Raw genomic sequence first — 25,374 nt, forward strand, 5'->3', positions numbered from 1 at the left:
AAGGTATCTATAGACACCGTCCGCCCAGATATCCATAAAGCGAATATTCATGAACGAGCTACTACACCGAAACCATTGCCGACAACAATCAATGCAAAGAAGCGTAGAACACGATATCAAGTGCATAAATCATGGACGATTGATCAGTGGAAACACGTCAAAAGGTTCGATGAGTCAACATTTTCGTTATTTCCTACATCGGTCCGGGTTTACGGCTGGAGAACACCAAAAATAAGCCAACAATCCTAACTGCTTGATTCCAACGGTTAAGCATGGAGGTTGAAGTGTAATGGTGTGGGCAGCCATATCATGCTATTCTTCTGGTCCCATCATTACTCTTACAGCCAACGATTACGTGAACATTTTAGGTGATCAGGTGCATCCCATGATTCAAATATTGTACCCCAATAAAGATGCCATATTTCAAACAGGTTAATGCAACCAATCACACAGCCAGGATGGTACGATCGTGGTAAGATGAACATGCAACTGAACTGCAGCGTCTTTCCTGGCCAGCACAGTCTCCGAACTAGAACATTTTCGGACCCTTGAGGGTGGTATTGGAGCGCAGACTCCGGAGCAGATTTCCGCCTCCCTCGTCACTAGGGGAGTTAGAAGGGGTTCTGATCGAAGAGTGGTATAACATTTCAATTTTCCAAGAAGAATCGCAGCTGCTTTACTGGCAAATGGACGCCCTACCACTTATTAATAAACCATTCCCAAGTAGGTACAGCTGTTGACATTATTTTGCTTAATTCTTGTACATATTGAACGCATTTGCTTGTCTGGCACTGTGCTTGGAATTCCGCAACGACACAGCAGCTATCCGCGATTGTGACCTATTGCCGAAATGCCGTTGGCTTCAAATCCCGTGTTGAAGAAAGAAAAAAGAGGACCCGGCTTGCCTAGGCCTTGATGAGTTATCTCGGAATTCGGTGCTGGCACGTGTAGTGTGGGGCGTGCCAAGGGCCTGTTACGGCCGCGGCGGTAGGCTTGCGTCGTACAGTATAAAAGCGCGGCGGCCGCCTGGACAGCCGGAACTCACGACATGGCCGCCAGGGGAACCGTCACCGTCCTGATCGCAGCGTGCGCCCTGGTCGGCTTCGCCTGGGCCACCATCAACCCAGAGCCGCACGTCGTTGGTGAGTAACAGCAATCCGGTATCTCCCGTTGAATGCCTTCCATATACTCTGACGGGCTACCAGAACGCACCTTGTAGACAAGTTGCACAGTATTCTCGAGCACCTTACGTATTCGAGTTACACGAACACCTTCCAGTCTACAGTGTACTCTGTAAATCACCACGTAGTGGTGTAAACTGGTGGATTTTTCCATCCTTTTTAACGGAACGAGATCGAGTTCCTCCCAGAAAGGTCACAGAGCGTAGTTGGGTTGGGGCTGGGTTGTTTACGGGAGGAGACCAAACAGCGAGGTCATCGGTTTCATCGGATTAGGGAATGAAGTCGGCTGTGCACTTTCAAAAGAACCGTCACGACATTTTCCTGGAGCGATTTAGGGAAATCACGGAAAATCTAAACCAGGATGGCCGGACGTGGGATTGAACCGTCGTCCTCCCTAATGTGAGTCCAGTGTGCTAACCACTGCGCCACCTCGCTCTCTCACAGTACGTAGCAAAAACTGCCATGAAATCGAAGTTAGGTCTAGAGGAGGAGGAGCAGATTCGTGTTTAACTTCCCGTCGACAACGAGGTCACTGGAGATGGAGCACAAACTCGGATTAGGGAAGGACGAGGTAGGAAATCGCCGATGCCCTTTGAATGGAATCAACCTATTATTTGCCTGAAGCGATTTACGTAAATCACAAAAAACCTAAACTAGGAAGGCCGGACATGGATTTGAACCGTCGTCTTCCCGAACGCGAGTTCAGTGTGCTAACCACTGCTGCACCTCGATTGGCTATGTGTCCCGTCGCTCAATCATTATCGGTCCTCTGGTTCTAAATTTGTGTAAACGATTTAGAACACAATCTTAGTATCCCTTTTACATAGACTTATAATATGGTTTTAGAATCCATCCATCTACATCTACAGTTGAATGACTACTCTGCAATTCATTCGTGAGTGCCTGGAAGAGGGTTCACCTTCAGGCAGTTTCCCTACGGTTCCATTCTCCAACAGCGCTTGGGGAAAATTAACCTCTCTACGAACTCTGATTTCTCTCATTCCTCCCTATGTAGCGTGGCGCCAATAATATATTTCCAAATTCAGAGGGAAAATCAGTTGACTGAAATTTCGTACAAAGATTTCGCCGCATCTAATAAAGTCTTTGTTTTGTTGATTGCCATCCATACTCGCTTATCATAGCCCTGGCAAACAGTCTTCAAGTTGGTCCATCAATCTCCCGCTGTACACTTAATCGCAAATAATCATATAGATGTAATCATATAGATGTTTGCCTGGAAGCGGGTTCATCGAAGCACCTTCAGACTGTTTCTCTACGGTTCCATTCTCGAACAGATGTTCGAGAATCATATAGATGTTTGAAGGTGCGTGACTTTGTTCCCAGATTGTGAACTCAGCTTTAGGAAGCTTTCATCGCCAGCAAAGAGAAGCATAGAGAACATCGATAATTTAGTATACTTACTGGCGTCTGATCCTGAGCATAAATAAATGTAACGTACTAGATTCCCCTGGAAACTGGACGCGGCGAATCATCTAGAACCTGAGTGAGCAGACATTAAGGGCCGCGTAAGCTATGGAGTATTTTTGTTCTACGTAGTTATCCTCCTGTGCGTTACAGAAAAGTAAATAAATATTTGTAGCAAAATTGAAATTGTCAATGATTAATTCAAGTTTTACCTGAAACTTGGTGGTGCATGACGTGAATCTGAGGAATTTTGTAGTAAAAATAAAAAAAAATCACTACATATTTATCAAATAGTACCAGAAAAACAAGAAATTTAAAGTTACAAATACGCAAAACAAAAATATATCGAAAATTGCTTCAACATTTAGTCGACTTTATACAAAACATGTTTCTGTTATTTATAAACAACTCTCACCCTTATCACTAACTAGCTTAGCGCCCACTGATACGCTTCTTTAATCGAATTCTTATGTTTTTAGATGTTGCAAAACTTTCTAACGTTTTCACGCTCAGTATGGTCATAGAAGTATGTTCTTTGCTGAATGAACTTCTGACCAAAAAGTAATTCTGGTAACTGAAATCCAAAGTTTTGTCTATTTAAGAACATGGCTTGTGTTAAACGGCAATAATATTGCATCAATCCAGTAGAGTACAGAACAGTCCGCTCCGTGCGAACGCACACACAAATCTATCATCTTTGGCTGCTAAAAAGATAGCAATGAAATAGGTTCAGTATTCACACTAATTTGGCATGAAGAGTAGGCAAATGCATCCCTTCGTGCGATTCTCCTATAACACTGCCCAACAAATTTTTGAATTTTGTCTGCCTTCTCGATAAAACTATGGATTTTTCACTTGTAATGGTTGTGGTGAATCAGTATTTGAAAATAATAAATTAGTACAGCAAGTACTTTCCTGAAGTAGATATTTTATTATTTATGAAAAATCCATAATCTTGAAACACTGGAAAGACATATATTTCATTCCAGGATAAGTTTAGTAGAACATTTTTGATTGTTATCTTTTGCATTCATGTTCTGCAGTGACTCTCACTAAAGACGAACAATATTTTGCTAGCACGCTCCAGTTCCTCTGCCTCACAAACCGCTTTTCCGTTACTACATCATTTCCCAGTGAAAACGTTCCCCGTGTTCATCACTTGCGTCCGCCACGTTCTGAAGGAAAACGTCAAGATGGCAATCACAGAAAAGTAATTTTGGTGATTTATGACACTTCATACGTTGGAAACATCGCGTTTTTTTGGATCTCTTTATAGTCATCAGATCAGAAGAAAGTGGGTACACACTGACTTGGAGACACTCCATTCATCTTTTACATTGTCTCTTAACAAGTTGGTGAAATCTGTATCTTGCATAAGGTGTCGTATTAGGTGGCCAGTAAATACTCTCGCTTTAATCTTTGCAACGCTGATATTGTCATCAGCTGTACGAAAGCTTCCACTTCTCTGTCCAGCGCTTTTTCAGACATCTTCATTATCCACATTTTAATATGCAGGTGTGGGAGACACACATATTCAGGCTTTAATAACGCCTCCTCATTTTTCCTAGAGTGAAGCCGCTTCGATTATGTCAGCCTTTACGTACGTAATGTTACTGCTTGGTGCGAACGTCACACTCGCACAGAAAGCAGTAGTATTCGTGTATCCTGGTTGAGTACCAGTTAGTAGTCCAATTTCTTTCAGATCTACACAAAATTTCCAGTTATGGGTATGATAGTGTAAGTGAGTGAGCATAGCTTCATAAGACTCTTCCTCTATAACCAAGTATCTGACTGCAACTGACCGACATTAGTTACCATTCTAAAGGAGGACTGCCTATAAACCTAATTCCGAGGAATCAATAACGAGTTTCCATTGCACAGTGTTGTGAACACGAAGCAGTAATCCAAGCAAACAGCTTGTGTCTCACTGAGGCGCTCCTACATAAAGTAGCTTCATCATCCTGCACGGGCACACTCCATCTTTGCAGTCGCGTAGCCAAAAACGTAGACTGTGCCTCTGACAATTTCAAGTACTTATGACACAGGTCGTAGAATTCGCCTTGCATAATGCGATGAGGGGATGCTGATTGTGGTGGCAAATACTCTGGATTCGGGCTAACGTGATGTACTGGTTGTTATTGCTGTTTCGTTCCCATTGCTATTGTATAACATCTCTATACGTTGTACATCAATGGGCCAATCACATGGTCGCTTAGGAAGTGGAGATGCATCATGGGGAAGTGGCCGTATGGCTGAGGGCAGATGTGAATATTGAGAAGCACGTTTTAATTTTGAAGAATACCCTTTCAATTTCGTCAGCCGATGTGCAAATGTGAAACATTGCGGTAAATCAAGAATAAAAAGTTAATACTACTGCAACTGGTTGGACGTATTTTATACTGTGCTGACAATAGAAAGATGGTTATGTGATTTAATTATTTCGATCTATGACAATTATAATTGGATTTCAATAATAAATGTGCTTGGAACGTCTTTCTCTTGCAGCGGACAAGGACTTCCTTCTGAGGCAGAAGAAACTGCTGGAAGTTTTTTGGCATGTCGGACAACCCACTGTAGATCCCGAGCAGAAGGTTATTTCGGAAACGTTTAATCTTGAGGAGAATGTCAACAACTTCAAGGTAAATCACACTTTAATCAAAGGCTTGTGGCTATGGGTTTAGAACTCTCTGTTGAAATCGTTTTAATCGTCACTAAGACAAATTACCAGCCATTGTTTCTTTCTCGTTTGCAGGATCCAGAACTCGTCAAGAAGTTCGTGAATTACTACACACACGGCTACTTCAAGCAGCGCGGAGAACAGTTCTCCATCTACAACAAGCTGGACCAGATCCAGGCCAAGGCTCTTGTCGACCTTTTGTACCAGGCGAATGACTTCGAGACCTTCTACAAGGTGAGTAACGTACAGTGTCATCACATAATGGTTAAAAAAAAGGCATCCAAAACCAATTACCACAAGTTAAATTTACTCGACCAGTAATAAGGCTGATTAGTGTAACAGAAACACTTTCGCTGAATAATACATAAAGGACAGAAAAATACGTAAAGGACTGATAAGACAGTAGCTTCAGAATCTACTATACAGATATTTCTTTGTATCAGATTAACTTCTTACTAAAAGTGGAACCGAAAAAAATTAAATGCCTGATATACATCACAGATTCGTGATAACGATTATAAAATTATTATACGAGAATTATGCATTATGTTAGACTTTGATATGCATTTGCCTATTTCATGCAGACTTCATTAAAGTTGCAGACCAATCATTTGGTAAAGAAGCTGTGAATCATTCAGAAATGATCTCCATCTAAGGTAATATAAGCAAATTCTGATGTGTGAGACACACACTAGTTCAATGAAACGAATGGATCAGTGTGGGTCGTTGGCACACGCTATATAAGAAACATAAATACCAGAAAATAACCCAGTAGTTTCGTAATAGAAAGCTGGTGACAGACTTTCACAGTGTAATTATTTCATTATTGCAATGAATCGAGAGACGTCACGAAATGGACACGTAGACAATCTATACAAATCGCAAAATACAGTACCCTGTGTTTTATCGTACATTACTGATTTTATAACGTACAGGGTCCTGTCGTTTGCGATTTTTACGATACAAGTCGACAGAGCATCTGGCTGTATGTTCCTTCAGGGTAGTTAAAAGAATGCACAAGGGGGAAGTTAGATAAGTAGATTTAGGGATATAAATTCGAAAAACACTGAGACTCGTATATTTTTTTCAACAAGGAAGCTAAATTCTAATTTTCATGGGTTTCATTTTAAAAACGCTTTCATAATGAAATATTCACATAAAAAAATTCATCCCCTATTTCAATACTTCGTGGCTGAATGTCCAGAAACTTTATAACATGCATAACTTTTACATTACGAACCAAGAAGTGAAATAAAAGTTTAATACATGTAGTTTTAAAATAGGATTAGTAATATTTTAATAGTGATTTATTTTCAAAATAAAACGTCAACCAGCATTTTACCCCCCTATTGAGGGAATTTTCAAAAATATGTATGGATTTTTACATTTCTGATCGAGGAACTAAAGGATATTTTGAACATTGCCTTAACAGCGAAATATTTTCAAAAACCTTCCATTTATTATTTTATCCGTTTATCGTTGGAATTTCGAAAAATCTTCACTTTCTTGTATTATTGTTATCATACTGACATCCAACGTCCACTAACTATCGGTGGATAGACGTCGCTATTGGTAAAGTAATATCGCTACGAAACATTCTGCCCAATTTATGGAGCAGTGTTATGACAGCTTGTGAATACAGACGTACGTATGTGCGTCATTCTAGTCTAGGATAACGGCTTCTCCTCTTCCAGACGTCCGTGTGGGCCAGGGACCACCTGAACGAGGGCCTGTTCGTGTACGCACTCAACGTGGCCAAGCTGCACCGAGAGGACCTCTTCGACGTGGTCCTGCCCCCCTTCTACGAGCTGTACCCGCAGCTGTACGTCAGCCCTGAGGTCATCAAGGAGGCCTGGGAAGCCGCCCTGCAAGGTACCATCAACAATTTGGAGCCGTTAATTACTTTGTATGCCAACACCTCGTACGGTACGAGCTTTTCTGGTCATATTAGTCACGTCTCTATTCAGAGATATGCCGCTTACAAATTCCGGCATTCCCATCATCATTAGCATTTATTATTTTTCATACCGAACGTCGTAATTGTGAGTAAAGAAAAATAATTATTAATTCTTGGACTTAGACACTGTCCTAGTCAATTTAAATTTCATGGGTATAGCTGATACAAATACATAAAAAGGTAACCACGTGCTCCTCTGACGGAAGAGTCTGCTATTTCCGCTTCGCTGTAATTATATTTGATGTAACTACTCCTTGCTGTCACTAGGAAGCCTTCTAAGAGGTCCACAACTATTTTGCTCTTCCTTGTTGTGTATGTAATGAACATAATACGTAACCATCTGCCCTGAAGCTATACTAATTGCACACGGTACATACAATGAGCAACTATGTACTCTATGCACCCTCTTGCAGTAATTGCAGATGCACTTTCCCCCTGTTTAGCAACGCCGTCCAGAACTCCAGGCTCATACCACACAATAATAATTTCCATTACCTGTACAACAAACACTGGGCATAGGTTAATAGGCTGTTTACTGATAAATATATATACAAGGCATCAGTTAGTTGCTGTACTATTACTTAAGGTTTTTCAAATGCTTCTTTGCAGTCGCATATTTGCAGCCACATTTGAAAGACCTGGCGTAACAAGGCAGTATTTATTACTATAGATTTCCAGCTGTTGAGTATATAGTAGCGGAACCTGCACCAGTCTCTTTTAATCTAAGATTTACTTCTCATAGTTTGTCGAGTGACAAGTATTAAGAAAATAATTTAACTGCAACGAAAGCGTATTATCAGTTAGGTTCCGTATTAATGTACTGACACAAATAGTTATAGACCGATTTGTTCACCAAATGGATTACCACGAATTGCTTTTCAGCTCTATCATTAGTTAACTATTATATCTAACATTTCATACCAACGTGGACGATGTGGATTGTTTCAGAAATCTTATCAGGGTTATTACTACCAAAGAAAATGGCCCCTCCTGTTTGTTCTACCCAGAAACATCTTAATTCTTGATGTGTAGCATACTGAAAGTCCTACAGCTCTAACATGTATCTCGTCTCTCTTACTATTTGCGAAGACGATTACGTTCTTCAGCATTGTTTAGTTGTCAGTGAATTGACTGTGGGCTCTATAAGAGACATTTGTAAGTCAGTATCATGATTCACATTATTTTAACACAACCGATGGTGCAGATCTCTCCTTTCTAACTACCGTCCGGGTCTGTTTTGGCATTTGTGATCAAACGGTGGAAAACGATCCGGCAAGATATGCTGAGAAATACATGTTTCTACCTTTCAAAGCTGACCGTATCTTCATTTTGCTGCAGTCAAAGTTTCACCATACTGGTGATATTAGACGATTCTGGGTCGAATTAGGTTGTGTGTTGTGCTGTGAATTTGTTAAGCAGGGAGCAGCCACAAGAATCACATTATTTGCACAAATGCTGTGGTAGCAGCCAACGTAAAAATAAACACTCTTGTAATTAATGCTCAAATTTACTAAAAATAAATAATAAAGCACTAATCGCATACTATATAATGACGTTGACTTCACTGCTGTTCGAAGATTCTTCCACTTAAAATCAAGGCAGCATTAGCTATCGTTTCTTGTTTCTTCGACATTCAACCTCATCATTAAAAATCTTTAGGCAAGTGTTACTGCAAACTTTTTGTAGGGTATATCAAATTTGCTTTCAATAAAATGAACTTTTACGTTGTATTACACGTCAAAGAGACCATTGAAAATGGAACACAAGATGAAATTTGAAAAAGGCGGTGGTAAGAATTCCGCTTCAACTAAAATTTGTTAGCTGATGCGCCAACTTATTCTGTGCTTGTTACTAGTAACTATTGCACGCGCGTAAATGCGATATTTCACAGATTTTATACATCGGTCTTTACCCTGTAGCACAAATGTTTGAAGTTGAACTCTGTTACACTCTCAGACAGTGGTGTTTGTTAGCAATGCCTCCAACCCGAAGTTCTGTCATGGCCGATAGCGACTTCGGTTATAAATGTAGCTTCTGGCCATACGTGGAAATAGACGGAAGAATTCTTCGAATGCAATAGGTACGTGTATATTAGTTCAGTTAGGTACTTGCAGAAGATTCGTCTACGGGAACTCGGAGCAGAATCGGACAGCGAGGTACAAGTTTACGCTGTTTTCTTGACGTGAGAAAGCTGCCAGCAATCATAGACATATGCAGCTAAATCTCTGAATAGAGGGGAAAACGCATCAGCCATTTTGACGTGGTTTGGAGAGCGACTTGTAAGTAAATGGTTGTACCCCACGTTTCCAGCTGTGTTTTTATAAATATTTCTAAATTTCGACACAAGGTAAGCCGTTCATTCCTAATTGTACGGCCTTAAATTATTTGTAATGTTAAAGTGCATGTCATTCGTTGCCCGTCAGTTGCACAATACGTTTAAATCCGTCTGATTTGATACTCCTTAAAAGTTGTTAACCTGAAATGTGCCGTTGGGGGTGAATGGGACATGGGCGAATGGGATAGTGTCTCGTTCTGCCCCTCTTGCTTTTCCACATGTTACTGCTAGACACCCAAAGATTATTAAATCGATGGATATGTCCGTTTCAGCCATCGTTTTATCATGTGAAATACAGGTTTCAAACACATCTCAGAAATTTAACATATCCAAATCAATGTTGGAAAGGTACATTCGTAAAACTAAGAATAATCCCAACTATCGAATTGGCAAATCAGATGAGAAATTCAAAAATATGTTCAATACAGAACAAAAAGTCGAAATGGTAGCACACCTGTAATCAATTGAGATCACAACTCTTAGTCCAGTCGTGAAACATCTCATTGTCAGATCATCAGCCTATCAGCTAGCACAAGAAATGGCTTAACACAAGGATTTGACAAAGGGACTTGTGTCGCTGAACAGGACTGCGTTATAGGATTTACTACTAGACATCCTATGTTGCCTATTCGAAAGCCAAGAACTGGTGTACAAGCCACAGGATTTAGTAAAGTAACATAAACGTTAACTTGGTAATAAATATTAAAAATAACTGCACATTTTTCAAAATGAAATTTTCATATAATCATATTGGTAACGATTACGTTAAAGTTCATTAAATCCCTTTGTGTCTTACATCTCAAGCGACTTCACAAAGAATTTCAACCTTTATGCAATAATTTCAGAAAAAGGGCCTTATCTCACTCTGCTCCATGGGTGCGGCAGGACGGGAAATATGCAAACTTTTCTTTGAAAAAAAAAAAACAACATAACATACAACTTTAACAGATTGTCGAGTAACCTTAAGAAATATTTTCTTGTGCTTCTTTATTTTACTAACGTGGTTAAAAGTTAGGTATCGCGTTCCACCCCGAATTCCGTTACATAAATAGTAACGAGACGTTTTTGGCTTTGGTATCGATTGTACAAAAGTTTTTGCTTACTGTCTTATTTCTGTTAATATCAAAGAAGATTCGTCATTGTATGCCTATTAAATACCTCAGAGAACTTCTTTTAATACAGTTCGAACAACAAGTTAAGGGCGTTGAAGCAGTCACATTACACACTGAAATGTATGTTTCCTTATCTGTCAGGTTATTATTTTTGCAAAGACACCAAAGATTCCTGATACCCCTGCGCTTCATTTCAGAGAAAATGCTTCTATAACTGTCGAGACATAACCTCGAAATGTTTTGCGAGTTCCTGCATATGACAGTCATATTCACGTATTTATTCGATCCTTACCCGGACAACTGCATTAATTTGTATGACAACAGCAGCTGTAAAGTCCAGAGCTGCCGGAGGCACAGTAACTGTAGAACTACCTCTCAGTTACAGTGTCGCATTCACGTAAATTATTTGTATTTCCGAAGCTAGGTGTGCTACCAAGATTCCTTTCCATGGCCCTCTAGAGAGCAATATTCAGAATCGTAATGCATTAGCTGCTGCACACAGGTACTAATTATTCATTTCTCACTATTCGTAACGAATAATTTATTTTCACCATCTAAACTAAACAATTGCCTATTAGCCACCAGATATCCAGTCAAGAGCTTCTTACTGCAGTACAATGGGCAACATTTCTTTACCAGTATCAAACATGGATCACTGAGGAAAAAATTTGTGAGGACATACGTTTGAAGCGTAGCATTATATGACAGTGAGACACGGATTGTGGGAAACCGCAACAGAAGAGAATAGAAAAAAATTGGTATGTGTTGATGCAGAAGAATTTTGAAAATTAGGTGAACTGATAAGATAAGGAATGAGGAGGTTCCCCGCAGAATCGGCGATGGAAGAAATACTGGAAAACACTGACAAGAAGAAAGAACAGGATAATAGATCTGTTAAGACATGAGGGAATAACTTTCCTGGTACTAAAGGGGACTGTAGAGGTTAAAACTCCAGAGGAAGACGGAAACTGGGATACATCAGCGAAACAGTAAGGAAGTAGGTTGGAAGTGCTACTCTGAGATGAAAAGTCTGGTACAGGAGAGGAACTCGTGACGGGCCGCATTAAACCGCTTAGAAGACTGATGACAATAAAAAAGAATGAAAAAAATAAAAACGCTACTTTTCTGCTGAGAACACAATATTCCCGGATGCCTTTTATACTATCGAGTTCGCCTCTGGTGACACAAGTGGCCAATTCGACATTATATAGGGGTGTCTGCGTACGTCTGATCAGATAGTGTAGGTAGAGCGGTATCTTTCCTTTTAGCCGATACTCTATCGAGTGCCTGTTATTGCTGCATCGAGGAAATACAATCTGCAGAATGAGATTTTTACTCTGCAGTGGAGTGTACGCTGATATGAAACTTTCTGGCAGATTAAAATTGTCCCCCGGACCGCGACTCGAACTCGGGACCTTTAGCTTCAGCGTGCAAGTGCTCTACCAAAGTCTGAAGGCAGGAGATGAGGTACTGGCGGAATTGAAGCTATGAGGACGGATCATGAGTCGTGCTTGGGTAACTCAGTTCGTGGAGCACTTGCCCGCGAAAGGCAAAGGTGCCGAATTCGAGTCTCGGTTCGGCACACAGTTTAAATCTGTTAGGAAGTTTCATATACGATCTGGTTCTCGAGAGCGAGGAGTGTTCGCATTGGAGGAGAGGAGGCCGTGAAGTGAATCTGTACAGTACAGTCCTAAAAACGAGAATGGTCGTATGAAACGCTTGTATTACCTTAAATGATGACCTAGGTGATGTTTTATATTTGGACGACGTCAAGTGTATCATGATTTCGAAGTACCCAAAATGTTACGGACTGACAGAGTTTCACTGAATATAATCTGAGTTTTCACCCAGTTGCGTGCCTGAAAAGGCAATAACTTGAGCGTTGAGCAAGCTTAGGACATTTACTACAAAATTTTCCAACGTCGACTGATTTTTTCGGGATGCAGAACTTGCAGTAATTATATTGACAGAACTGATAAACTTCTTTGTCTGATAAGGAATGTTCCACATGATAAGACAGAGTTACGATTACTACACTGCATGTATGTGACTAGCCTCTAACAGGAATAATTAGCTTATACCGTGTGGATATAAGTGAAGTGCATTTACTGAGGGCCAGTGTGTGCTGTAATTATCGTTTGGCAGCGCAACTTCGTAAATATCTTAGTGCGTTAATGGGGACCCGATTTTCGGTGTAAAAAAATTTGCTCCAATTTTGCCAAGTAGGTGCAAATCTGGCGCTGTACGCCATCTCTCGTCGACCTCTCCAGTGCTCACATTGAACACCAGTGTATGCAGCAGTTGATGATAATGTTAAAGCCGTGCCTCTCTCCCTTCTTTGTCCTGTTCATAATCCATTACAAATGGAAACATTTCTATACGTCTGTCTTTCATTCACAGCGCAATGTTTCCGCCTAGTGGCTAAAATTGGAACTAACTTTTTTTCAGCGTAAATCGGTTCCACACTAAAGCGTTAGAATATCTACCAAGTTTCGCTGCCATATGATAATTACAGTCCATATTGGACCTCTATGAGTAGCTGCACTTTAATTATAACCACTCACTACAAGTTAATTGTTCCTGTCACTTTAATTATAACAACGCGGTAGCTACAGAGACGACACATCGTTCATTGAGGAACTTCTCACAATTCATCTGGATGATAAGATACTTATGATGTCTTGAAAAGTTCCCGAATTATCTCATGTCAACAGCTTAGCAGACTATTTCATTTGTTTCATACAATTAAATACCAACAGTACTATGGCAATGTGGTTGCTAAGTGTAGCTAACCAACTCCACTGTGTTAATTCCAACAGGGAAGGCCTTCAACAAAGAGAACCCTTACGTGATCCGCGTCAACTACAGCGGGCAGCCGTTCGCTCGCAACGCCGATGAGCTGGTCTCGTACTATGCTGAGGACGTGGGCCTCAACGCCTACCTGGACTTCATGCACTACCGCTACCCCTTCTGGGCCAAGATGAACGAGTACAACCAGGCCAACTACACCCGCCGCGGAGACCACTTCTACTACGGCATCAAGGCCATCGTCGGCAGGTACAACCTGGAGAGGCTGTCGAACCACCTCCCAGACGTAGAGCCCATCGACTACACGAAGCCCATCAACGGAGTCGTCCCTCAGGGTCCCATTGTGCAGTACCTCAGCACGCTGGAGAAGAGGCTTCGTGAAGCCATCGATGCAGGATTTGTATTTGACGTAAGTCCAAAGACAGAACCTTTATTTGATATGTTGGACTGTACGTTCCAGCGGTGTGTAAAACATTTTCTCTCTTCAGAGCAACTTCACAAGATACTCACTGAATGACCCTCTCAGCATTGAGATCGTTGGAAGAATTGTGGAAGGAAATGCCGACTCCATGAACAAGGACTACTACGGCTCGTTCTACAGGAGCCTCCTGTCTCTCGCTGCCGGTCCGGACGTAAGTGCTGGCTTAATTTCTGACAGTATTCTGTAGAATGTCAAGCTCCGAGTCAGTACCTGTATCCTTAAGGTGATTTTTTTTTCCAGAGCGTCACCCCAGCCTCTTCCTTCAGCAACCCTGCATTCTACAAAGTTGCTGCGCGCGTCGCATCAATCCTCGATCAGTTTAAGGACAGGCTGGGACCATACTCAAGGGACGAGGTAAAAACAATAGGAGACAGGAGAGAGCTGTTTGTAAATATTTCACTGGGTTTTTGACCCAAGACAAGACTATTTCAGCAACCATATCAAAATAGAACTATTTACCATAAAGAAGAAGTACGATACCCCATTTCTAAAGCAATAATTTGCACCTAATGTACTTGGGTCTGATGCTGTCAAACGGCTCCTAATTTTTCTTATTAGTTACATATCTGTAGACGATTAAAGATAGAGAAACGTAAAAACAGTAAATCGGCAGTCAGCCACAAAACTTGTTTACACAAACACATTTCCAACATTTTTGGCAACAATTGATTTTTATTAAAAGTATTTTGCACTAGAATTAAAACAGGCTGGTGGCTTCGTAATACATTAGTTCCTGCCTTTGAATATTGTTCCCAAAGCAAATAAATACTGAGGTGGAACTGGATCAACATACTTCATATTGTTTCTGCAAACATGGCCAGTTCAACTGAACATTTAGAATGATGGTATTTGGTGACCTCTAAGTTTCTAGTGAAACTAAAACATCCTTTGTGAAGAAAGATTTATAGCCGATTTGTGAGTTCTAGGCAAAATGCTCATAAACGCAAATGCCAGATAGACATACTGGTACTACATTTGTATGTAATGTTACAATTCTACGAACTACATCACACAGGAGGGAATAGTAAAGAATTTCCTTGCTGATGCTTAGCGGAAAACTGAGACAGTAGTTTTGACTGAAATTTTAAGACACGAGAAGTATGTTCCCCAAAAAATGTAAACCACGCAATGTAGTGGCATATCGATGTCTTAGGACAGTTTTCATTATATGCCATAAATTTATTCCGGCAGGAAATCTTTTTTCTCCTTCACATCGGCTGCCCATAAGACCATAACATATGGATAAGATAAGTTTGTAGGACTTGGATCCAATTTCAGTTATCGAATTATGATATCAAAATAAATTTCCTATATTCCAGTATACATATCATTTTATTCATAACGGTTCTACTTTTTATAATGCTAAAGTAGAAAGAGAAAAATGAATATTCATACATGGCGATTAAGAAAATCATGTCCCATAAGACAATTAGGGTGAACCAAAACTTCTCGACAAATTTGAAAGGTGGTAGTATAGGTTATAAGAAGAAGAATGTGTTTGGTAAGTAATAGCTCTGAAGTGCACAGACTACCTTACGAGTTTTGACAACTGTGAAACATTTCTCATCTACTGAAAAAGTGTTAATATTTCTTAAGGTATGAACTTAGAGCTGTTGTTTACTCACTTTTTCTCAGGTTTTTGTGCATACTACCACCTCTGGAAGATTGCCAGTGGAGTTCTGGATCACCCCATTTATCTTCTCGGACGTGACTTTTAACCACATGGTGTTCCTCTTAGACTGTACATCCTATTATGTGAAAAGTCAGTGTTTCAGTTTAAGTTAATTTGCTGGGTGGAGCAGCACGTCTGAAGAACATCGAAAAAATGGGCAGTGCATGCCTCCAGAGAAGCAGACCTTGTAATTCGTTTCACGTGATGCCTCCCTTTCCAGCTGCTGCTGCCTGGAGTGAAAGTCGAGAGCCTGACCGTCGACAAGCTGGTGACTTACTTCGACGACTACGATTTCGAGCTGAATAACGCTATTCCGGTCGGAAGCGTGGAGGAAGGCGCCAAGCTGAATGTGGTGGCCCGCACGCAGCGGCTGACACACAAGCCGTTCAACTACCACATCAAGGTCACCAGCGACAAGGACATCGACGTGTTCGTGCGCTTCTTCTTCGGCCCCCGCTACGACGTCTACGGCAAGGAGCTGACCCCCAACGAGAAGAGGCACAACATGCTCTACACTGACTCATTCGTCTTCAAACGTAAGTCTACTTAATATTCTTGTGTTTGTCAGATGTTCAACAGAAGCAGCAGTTATCGAAACGAAATCACTTAGCTATATTCCGCAGGTAAATTGTCACGTAATACACGAAGTGCGTCCTTGAATACGGGCAAGGTATAACGATTACTTCGAATTTTAGTACATGTTATGACTGATTTATACCATTCGAAATTCTTCTTATACTGGTGTTGCTAACATTTAGGAACAAAAGTTAAATTTTCCTACGAAAATAGAAACTTTAACATAAATAACTGCAAGCACATTCATCACGAACGAAAATTTTTACAACAGAAAGCGTATCTACACGGATCTTCTGATAAATTTAATACAGTCAGATAATTCAAACCGGTATTCATATGACAATAATACTGCGTTTAATGGCTACCATATTGTAATTTATTACTGGAAAGTTGTGTCTTTAAGTAGATGCTGCTCAGGCAGGGAAGCAGTTGTTCGTGGAATCTTCTCTTGGAGAAAACGTGTATCATTAGCGCGTTGTATTTCATTTTAATCTCTTGACAGCTTCAGTTTGTTGAGCTATACATAAGGCAAGATTAGTGCCGAATGCCATTTCCGTTATTCCGTAAAATAACAGTGCCACCTCTCTGATTTTAACAATAGCGCGTTTATTGTTTAGTATTTAAAATTAGTATGTAAACAGTTGAACGGCAGTCACATGAACATCCCCCTGAGATTACGCACAAAAATGTTATTCAAGAGTTATGTGGCTTAAAATGGATTCAGTAGGATCTTCGGTATTCTACAGGCCATCAAGTAGTTCTAGGATTTCACAGAAATAACGCTTGGTTACATAGTGTTAGACAGTCAGCCTAACATTTATTGTAATCGTCTTATTAAGTAGCACATGATAACCTATCCTTGCACTTTCGTGTCCGAAGGAAACTTCTTTTAGTCTCAAAAAAGACACGAGTAAACTTCATTTTAGTGAGGTGTGCCAAAGATTATTTTCTCTTTATGAAGGTCTATATTGTGCTTCCGTTTGTTTAGTGGAAATTTATCTCTGCTGTATTGTTTTTCTCGCTTTCTCCATATTGTTTGATACGAGTAACTAAATTGACAAGTTTTGCGAGTTGCTGATATCTCAGCGAATAGGCTAATCATATCTTTGCTCGAGTACTTTGTTTTCCTTCAAATCTTTGACAGGTCGTATCGCCATGGGGTAATAGTGCATAATTTGATGTAATTACTGATTATAAAGTTGGCACAGACAGCCATGTGTAACACAGTTGAGCCGGCCGCGGTGGTCTCGCGGTTCTAGGCGCGCAGTCCGGAACCGTGCGACTGCTACGGTCGCAGGTTCGAATTCTGCCTCGGGCATGGATGTGTGTGATGTCCTTAGATTAGTTAGGTTTAAGTAGTTCTAAGTTCTAGGGGACTGATGACCACAGCAGTTGAGTCCCATAGTGCTCAGAGCCAAAAAAAAAAAAAAAAAAAAAAAAAAAAAAAAAAAAAAAAAAAAAAAAACACAGTTGAAAGAAATTTGTTGGTTTCTTTATGGCGCCATACATCAAACATAAATTACCTACACTGGTACAGAATATTCAGTCTGTTGTATAAAACTGGCCTAACAAGTAATTGTTGCGCAGTATATTAATTTTGTTACTGTATCACCGCTTGATTGGTAAAAGAATGTTCTAGATGCAATGTCTATTCTTGAACCCATTCTTCTCCATTATGGGCTCTCGAGGCTTCAAATGAAAGTTGAGAAACTATGTCATTAATGTATTCTCTTTTACCTGTATCACTGCGGCGAACCCTGATTCAGTGCGTCACTCGCATTGTGGTGATTTCACTGCCACCGTCATAAGATGTATATGTCGAATACGAAGCCGACAATTGCACACGTTTTGAGCTACAAATTATTAATTACTAATCCGTTCGATACGCTGCAGCAACAATAAATATCCAGGGGGCTATTCCTCATTGTGCCAGCTTTGTCAATCACTTTGGCGAAGATTGACATCGATTACTTTAAATAAGAAGCCGCTAGCCGTATTCGTTTTCGACTTATAAATTATTGTTAGTTACTTCGTCGTCAACTGTTAATGTACAGAGCTGTTATTCAATAGATTTTCTCAATAGTGTTCATCGGAAAGAATGTAGCTTTCCCTCCAGGGATTCCCATTTCAGTTCCTGATGCACGTGCGTAACACTTGCGTGTAGTACGAATCTACCAGTAACCTATCTAGGAACGTGCCTCTGAATTGCTTCGATATCTTTCGTTAATCCCGCCTGGTACGGATCGCAAATACTCCAGCAGTACTCAAGAGTCGGTTGCATTAGCGTCTTACATGCGGTCTCCATTACAGATGAACTACGTTTTCCTAGAATTCTCCCAAGCTCACCATTCACCATCCCTACCACAATCCTCACATGCTCGTTCCTTTTCATATAGCTTTTCCACGTTACGACCAGATATTCAAACGACGTGACTGTGTCACGCAGGACACTACTAATGCTACAGGGTGTTTCAAAAATGACCAGTGTATTTGAAACGGCAATAAAAACTAAACGAGCAGCGATAGAAATACACCGTTTGTTGCAATATGCTTGGGACAACAGTACATTTTCAGGCGGACAAACTTTCGAAATTACAGTAGCTACAATTTTCAACAACAGAAGGCGCTGCAAGTGATGTGAACGATAGAGAATACAACGCAGTCTGTGGGTACGCCATTCTCTACGTCGTCTTTCTGCTGTAAGCGTGTGCTATTCACAACGTGCAAGTGTGCTGCGGACAACATGGTTTATTCCTTAGAACAGAGGATTTTTCTGGTGTTGGAATTCCACCACCTAGGACACAGTTTATTGCAACAAGACGAAGCTTTCAACGGAGGTTTAATGTAACCAAAGGACAGAAAAGCGATACAATAAAGGAACTGTTTGAAAAATTTCAACGGACTGGGAACGTGACGGATGAACGTTCTGGAAAGGTAGGGCGACCGCATACGGCAACCACAGAGGGCAACGCGCAGCTAGTGCAGCAGGTGATCCAACAGCGGCCTCGGGCTTCCGTTCGCCGTGTTGCAGCTGCGGTCCAAATGACGCCAACGTCCACGTATCGTCTCATGCGCCAGACTTTACACCTCTATCCATACAAAATTCAAACGAGGCAACCCCTCAGCGCCGCTAGCATTGTTGCACGAGAGACATTCGCTAACGATATAGTGCACAGGATTGATGGCGGCGATATGCATGTGGGCAGCATTTGGTTTACTGATGAAGCTTATTTTTACCTGGACGGCTTCGTCAATAAACAGAACTGGCGCATATGGGGAACCGAAAAGCCCCATGTTGAAGTCCCATCGTCCCTGCATCCTCACAAGTACTGGTCTGGGCCGCCATTTCTTCCAAAGGAATCATTGGCCCATTTTTCAGATCTGAAACGATTACTGCATCATGCTATCTGGACATTCTTCGGGAATTTGTGGCGGTACAAACTTCCTTAGACGACACTGCGAACACCTCGTGGTTTATGCAAGATGGTGCCCGGCCACAGCGCACGGCCGACGTCTATAATTTCCTGAATGAATATTTCGATGATCGTGTGATTGCTTTGGGCTATCCGAAACATACAGGATGCGGCGTGGATTGGCCTCCCTATTCGCCAGACATGAACCTCTGTGACTTCTTTCTGTGGGGACACTTGAAAGACCAGGTGTACCGCCACATTCCAGAAACAATTGAACAGTTGAAGCAGTACATCTCATCTGCATGTGAAGCCATTCCGCCAGACACATTGTCAAAGGTTTCGGGTAATTTCATTCAGGGACTACGCCACATTATTGCTACGCATGGTGGATATGTGGAAAATATCGTACTATATAGTTTCCCAGACCGCAGCGCCATCTGTTGTTGACAATTGTAACTACTGTAATTTGGAAAGTTGGTCTGCCTGAAAATGTACTGTTGTCCCAAGCATATTGCAACAAACGGTGTATTTCTATCGCTGCTCGTTTAGTTTGTATTGCCGTTTCAAATATACCGGTCATTTTTGAAACACCCTGCATATCCGAACATTACGGGTTTGTTTTTCGTCCACATCCGCATTAACCTACATTCTTCGACATTTAGAGGTAGTTGCGAATCATCGCATCTGCTAGAAATTTTGTCTAAGCCACCTTGTATCCTCGCACGGCCGCTCAGCTTTGCCACGTACCCGTGCGCCACAGCACCATCAGCAACCAACTTCAAATTGCTGCCCACCAGGTCCGCCAAATCGTTTATATATACAGAGAATAACAATTGGCTTCTATAACTTAAGAAGTCTTCGAGAATCACTCACTTATCTGTGAACCTATTCCATATGCTAGTACCTTGATTAACGTCTTTCAATGAAGATCCCTGTCAAACGCTTTCCGGAAGTATAGAAATGTGGTACTGTATCTGTCGTTGCCTTTCATCCACGTTTCTCAATCTATCATATGAGAAAGTGGCAAGCTAAGATTCGCACAAGCGATGCTTTCTAATACTGTGCTGATTCATGGACAAAAGATTCTCGATCTCAAGGAAAGTATTACGTTCGAACTGAGATTGTGTTCAAGGAGCTTGCAGAAAATCGATGTTAGCGATAATGGTCTGTAATTTAGCCTGTCTGTTATTTTTTCCTTCTTGCTCTTTTTTCCGGTCGCTTGGAACTACGTGCTGGGCGACAGATTCACGATAAATGCAAGCTAGGTAATGGGCCAGAACCACCTGTCCGCCACCCTTTACCCCGTGGACAACACGGAAGGATAGAAAATAGCTTAACATGCGATACTCTCGTGAAAGTCTGTCGTCTATTGTAACCATGAAATTAAAGAAGGGACACTGAGTCCAGGGATAAATTGAGATATTAAAATTAATCATCGTGTGTTAACAAAATTGTAAGTTGACATCTGATGTGACTGAAGAGATGGTGACTTTACTTATGTCCAGGCAACACAAATGGGACTTCTGAGAATAATGAAGTAGTGCAGTTCATTAGACAAAATTAAGAGTGATAACAATACGTATGAATTGAACATTAAAAATTAGGAAATAAAATCCACGTAAATAGAGCAAAATAGAATGCACTAGTAAAGGGTACGAGTAATACAAGATTGCTTCTCAAAATCATTAGATGCGAACTTAATGGGCAGGTCAGGGAAGTGCAATGGGCAAATTTCTCACGCTTGAAGAATAAACGATATACGATTGACACAGAGTGATTCTTATTAACGTTTGAAAACCCCCGAAATGGCAAAGCTGACGCTGAGATAGGTAATTTAATACTAGACACCTGGGGCCGTAAATGTTGGGAAATACCCCAAAAGAGAATGACATATGTCGTACATGTTGCTCTGCCAGATGACGTAACTCGCAGCAAGTACAGCCGTTGGTCTCGCCGATCGTGCTATCGTTGGTAAGGGACAGTGGTACACATCGCTGCGCCATGGTGCCCCTTTTCCGTAAACGTAAACAGACTCATCGTAGTCTTGTTCTACGTCTACCGTGAGCACTACCGTATCACGTCGGATAATACAAGAACGAAAACAGAGTACTCTAGCGTAACGATGTGTAGTACTCGCTCCATTGGCGAGGGCAGGATGCACAAGCCCAGCCGCTGCACATACGGCGAAATACTGTCATCTGATGATGTCTCACGTATCATATGGCGGGCGGCGAGATATACGCGCCCTGCAACGAACTTGTGACACTAACAGGCTTGACGATCGGCTCCGTGCAGGGCCTACGGGAAACCATTACTTAACTGAAAAGCTACCGACTAAAATTCTGAATTTTTTGTGTGCTCTAGACAGCTCGCATGCATTTAAACGCACATTCATTAATAAACTCGTCTGAACCGGTTAGTCGCCCGCAGCCGGAGACGGCTGCTGGATCTAGTAGGACCTTCACTTTAACGTGCTGTGACGTGTACGCCACGGCCTGTCTTTCTCGTAGGCCTCGTTCAATATTTCTCATCTGCTTTTGGGGTATTTCCCGACAATTTCAAGTTCATATATCTGTATTAAATTACTTGTCTCACCGTCATCTACATCACTTCTGGTGCTTTCATATCGTAATGAGTATTACCCCATACATTAATAACATCTCAAAATAATTTTCCACCTCAAATCTTAAATAACAGCTTTCCTTCACATACGAGGCGTATTCGGAAAGTAAGGTCCGATTACGCGCGAAATGGAACTCACTGTGAAACTCCGATACAACACACAGAGGTGTTGGGTAGTGTCTCCAGTGTGCCTGTCGATCGCTTCAAGTCGCTATTTCCAGTTCAGAGCGCAGAGTGATCCCATAGAAGTGCCTAGAATAGCAGCGTTACCCGCCAAGTATGTGGGCCAGGTGAGAGATTTCGCTTGAAGCTATGCAACCTACATAACATAAATGTCATGCGTTTCTCTCTTCAATACAATTTTCAGCCGCATTCTGCAGGGGCAATGAAGACGCACGTGCAGCGTTTTCGATGGGAAGTGTTTGATCACCCGAAATAGAGCCCTTAATTGGCTCCCTCCGTTGCTCATCTCTGCTCACACGAACGGCTCCCTACGAAGACGACATTTTGGCACAAACAACGAAAGGCAGAGAATTGGCGCGAAGAACAGGCGGCTGTTTTCTATGACGAGGGCACTGGAAAGTTCGTACAGCGCCACGACAAATGTCTGAGTGGCGACTATTTAGAGAGGTAGCTGGAGGGTGCCGCTAACTGTTTCCAATAAAAAAATTTGTTTTTCACAGTGGTTTTAATTTCACGACTGATCGGCCCTTTCTTCCCGAACAGTTCTCGTACGTATGAGGAATTCTGATGCAAATTCTATGTACGATAGTAACCCATTTATATTCCTTTGCTGGTGGTAGTTTATTTTGTTATTAAATAGCTGTGTGGTTGCCTGTGGCTCATTACGTCTGTTCATCCTTTCGTGTTTTATCACAACTGTCGATGATACATTTTCCAAAGTACTTGAAAATAAATTTAGGTTTCCATTAATTGTACTCTGTTTCAGTGAAAAAGGGTGAGAACGAGCTGGTGCGAAACTCGAGGCAGTTCAACTACTACGGCCAGCTACCCCTGGGCTACAGCAAGCTGTACCAGCGCACTGCGGAGGCCATCACGTCAGGCTCGGAGGTCTACGTGGACGACTTCGTGAAGAAGTTCGGCGACCCCGAGGGTCTGATACTGCCCCGCGGAACCCGCAGCGGCCTGCCGCTCACCACCTACGTCATCATCACCCCGTTCACGCACAAGACCATCAGCAGGATCAACCCCTACACGGACAACATCGGCGCCAAGATCTCCTTCTACCCCTTCGACAGGCCCATCAACGAGCTGGAGTTCGACGTGCCCAACTCGTACTTTGGAGAAGCTGTCGTGGTGCACAGGAGCGGTGATGAGATCAACAGAGTATGAAGGAGCCCTTCTCCTAATACCTGCAGCATTTGATGTGAGATGGAGTGAGAGTTTCAATAAAGTTTGACTTTGCACAAAAGGAACATGAATTGTTATTTATCTTTATTTTTCTAGTGTTAGAACAAGACCTATCTACCGAGTACCATGCGATAGTTTCTATTCCAGTTCTACACAGGCACTTCAATGCGGACGGTGTGGACCGGACGAAGTCTTCTTGGACCGATCGACCCACTGTCTGCCTCTGACCTCCTTAGTAACAATCTGGGGTGGTATGGGACTGCCAGGTGAAAATCTTGCAATATAATATTACCAAGAAGTAAAACACAGAATAATGCAACACCTTCAAAGCAGTCCTACACATTAATTACATCGTGTTTAACCTGTTACGTCAGGGCACAGAACTGTACGTATATAGTACAGAACTGTACCCTTCAGGTATTGTTGAAAACGTTGACTACCATGATCGCAACGAGGTCTACAGCAACGCGCTATTTACGCCGTCAAGAATCCCAGATGTTGAACGAATAACAACCGCAGTTGCAAACCATACAATCAACCGGGTTCATACGAGAATGGACGGAGGCACTCCACGTGTACTCAGAAGAAGAAATCTATTGGTGTCACGTTTCTTGATCAACCTGCCCTAGATCAACACCTTCGTCTATTGTCCAAATTCTGCATCAGTATGGTTCACAACAGCGCGTGCAAAATGTGACAGCACCCATTGATGTTGAAACAATATAAGCTGACAAGTTATCAGCAGCAGATCTTCTAGGACCTGTGGGATGAAATATACTGGAAACGTTTTCTACGTTGCTCCATTCAGTTTACTAGGTTTCACTCAAGGTCCTACCAAATTATCGTTGACCCAATGCAAACGTCTACAGTGAACTTTTGTGTTGATACCATCGTCGACACACATGTATAATTTCTTCACTCCAAAGAGTTATTCCCATTGTTGAACATGCCCGATTTCATAACCATGGACACGTCTGTAAAAAAGAAAAGAAAAAAAGAAACCAACAGATCTGTAGGTTTCTGCACTTAGCTGTGGAAACCAATTTCCATACGTAATTTCCTATTCATTTTTATTCCCTATGACATATTGTAAAAATCAGCTCTCCCTTTCTTTCTGCAGCTGTTTCTGTCAAGACGTTTGACTTGACAGAGAGGGACAGACGTTAGTTTTTGACTTCATCCGTTCATTCTTCACTATGTGGTTAAAACTATCCGGACACCTGGCTGTAAATGACTTACAAGTTCGTGGAGCCCTCCATCGATAACGCTGGAATTCATTATGTTGTTGGTCCACCCTTAGTCTTGATGACAGCTACCACTCCAGTTCAGTCAGCTGTTGGATGGTTTCTTGGGGAATGGCAACCCGTTCTTCACGGAGTGCTGCACTGAGGAGAGGAATCGATGTCGGTCAGTGAGGCCTGGCACGAAGTCGGTCTTCCAAAACATAGCAAAGGTGTTCTACAGGATTCATGTCAGAGCTCTGTGCAGGCCAGTCCATTGCAGGGATGTTACTGTCGTGTAACCACTCCGACACAGGCCATGCATTATGAACAGATGCTTCATCGTGTTGAAAGATCCAATCGCCATCCCCAAATTGCTCTTCATCAGTGGGAAGCAAGAAGATGCTTAAAAAATCGATATAGGCCTGTGCTGTGATAGTGCCACACAAAACAACAAACGGTGCAAGCCCCCTCCAAGAAAAACACGACCACACCATAACACCACAGCCCCGAATTTTACTGTT

General features: G+C 41.7%; 1 protein-coding gene across 1 annotated transcript; it reads left to right on the plus strand.

The window, feature by feature from the left end:
- Nucleotides 1–1,032: 1,032 nt before the first annotated feature.
- Nucleotides 1,033–23,695, plus strand: LOC126334877 (allergen Cr-PI-like). Its single transcript, XM_049997576.1, has 9 exons — nucleotides 1,033–1,142; nucleotides 5,112–5,245; nucleotides 5,359–5,517; nucleotides 6,978–7,155; nucleotides 13,507–13,904; nucleotides 13,984–14,127; nucleotides 14,217–14,330; nucleotides 15,869–16,184; nucleotides 23,209–23,695. Exons 1-9 carry the CDS (start codon nucleotides 1,049–1,051, stop codon nucleotides 23,610–23,612), a joined length of 1,941 nt encoding a protein of 646 aa, XP_049853533.1. The 5' UTR covers nucleotides 1,033–1,048; the 3' UTR covers nucleotides 23,613–23,695.
- The last annotated feature ends 1,679 nt before the right edge of the window (nucleotides 23,696–25,374 follow it).

The sequence above is a fragment of the Schistocerca gregaria genome, chromosome 2 (genome assembly GCF_023897955.1).
Source record: "Schistocerca gregaria isolate iqSchGreg1 chromosome 2, iqSchGreg1.2, whole genome shotgun sequence".
Lineage (NCBI taxonomy): Eukaryota > Metazoa > Arthropoda > Insecta > Orthoptera > Acrididae > Schistocerca > Schistocerca gregaria.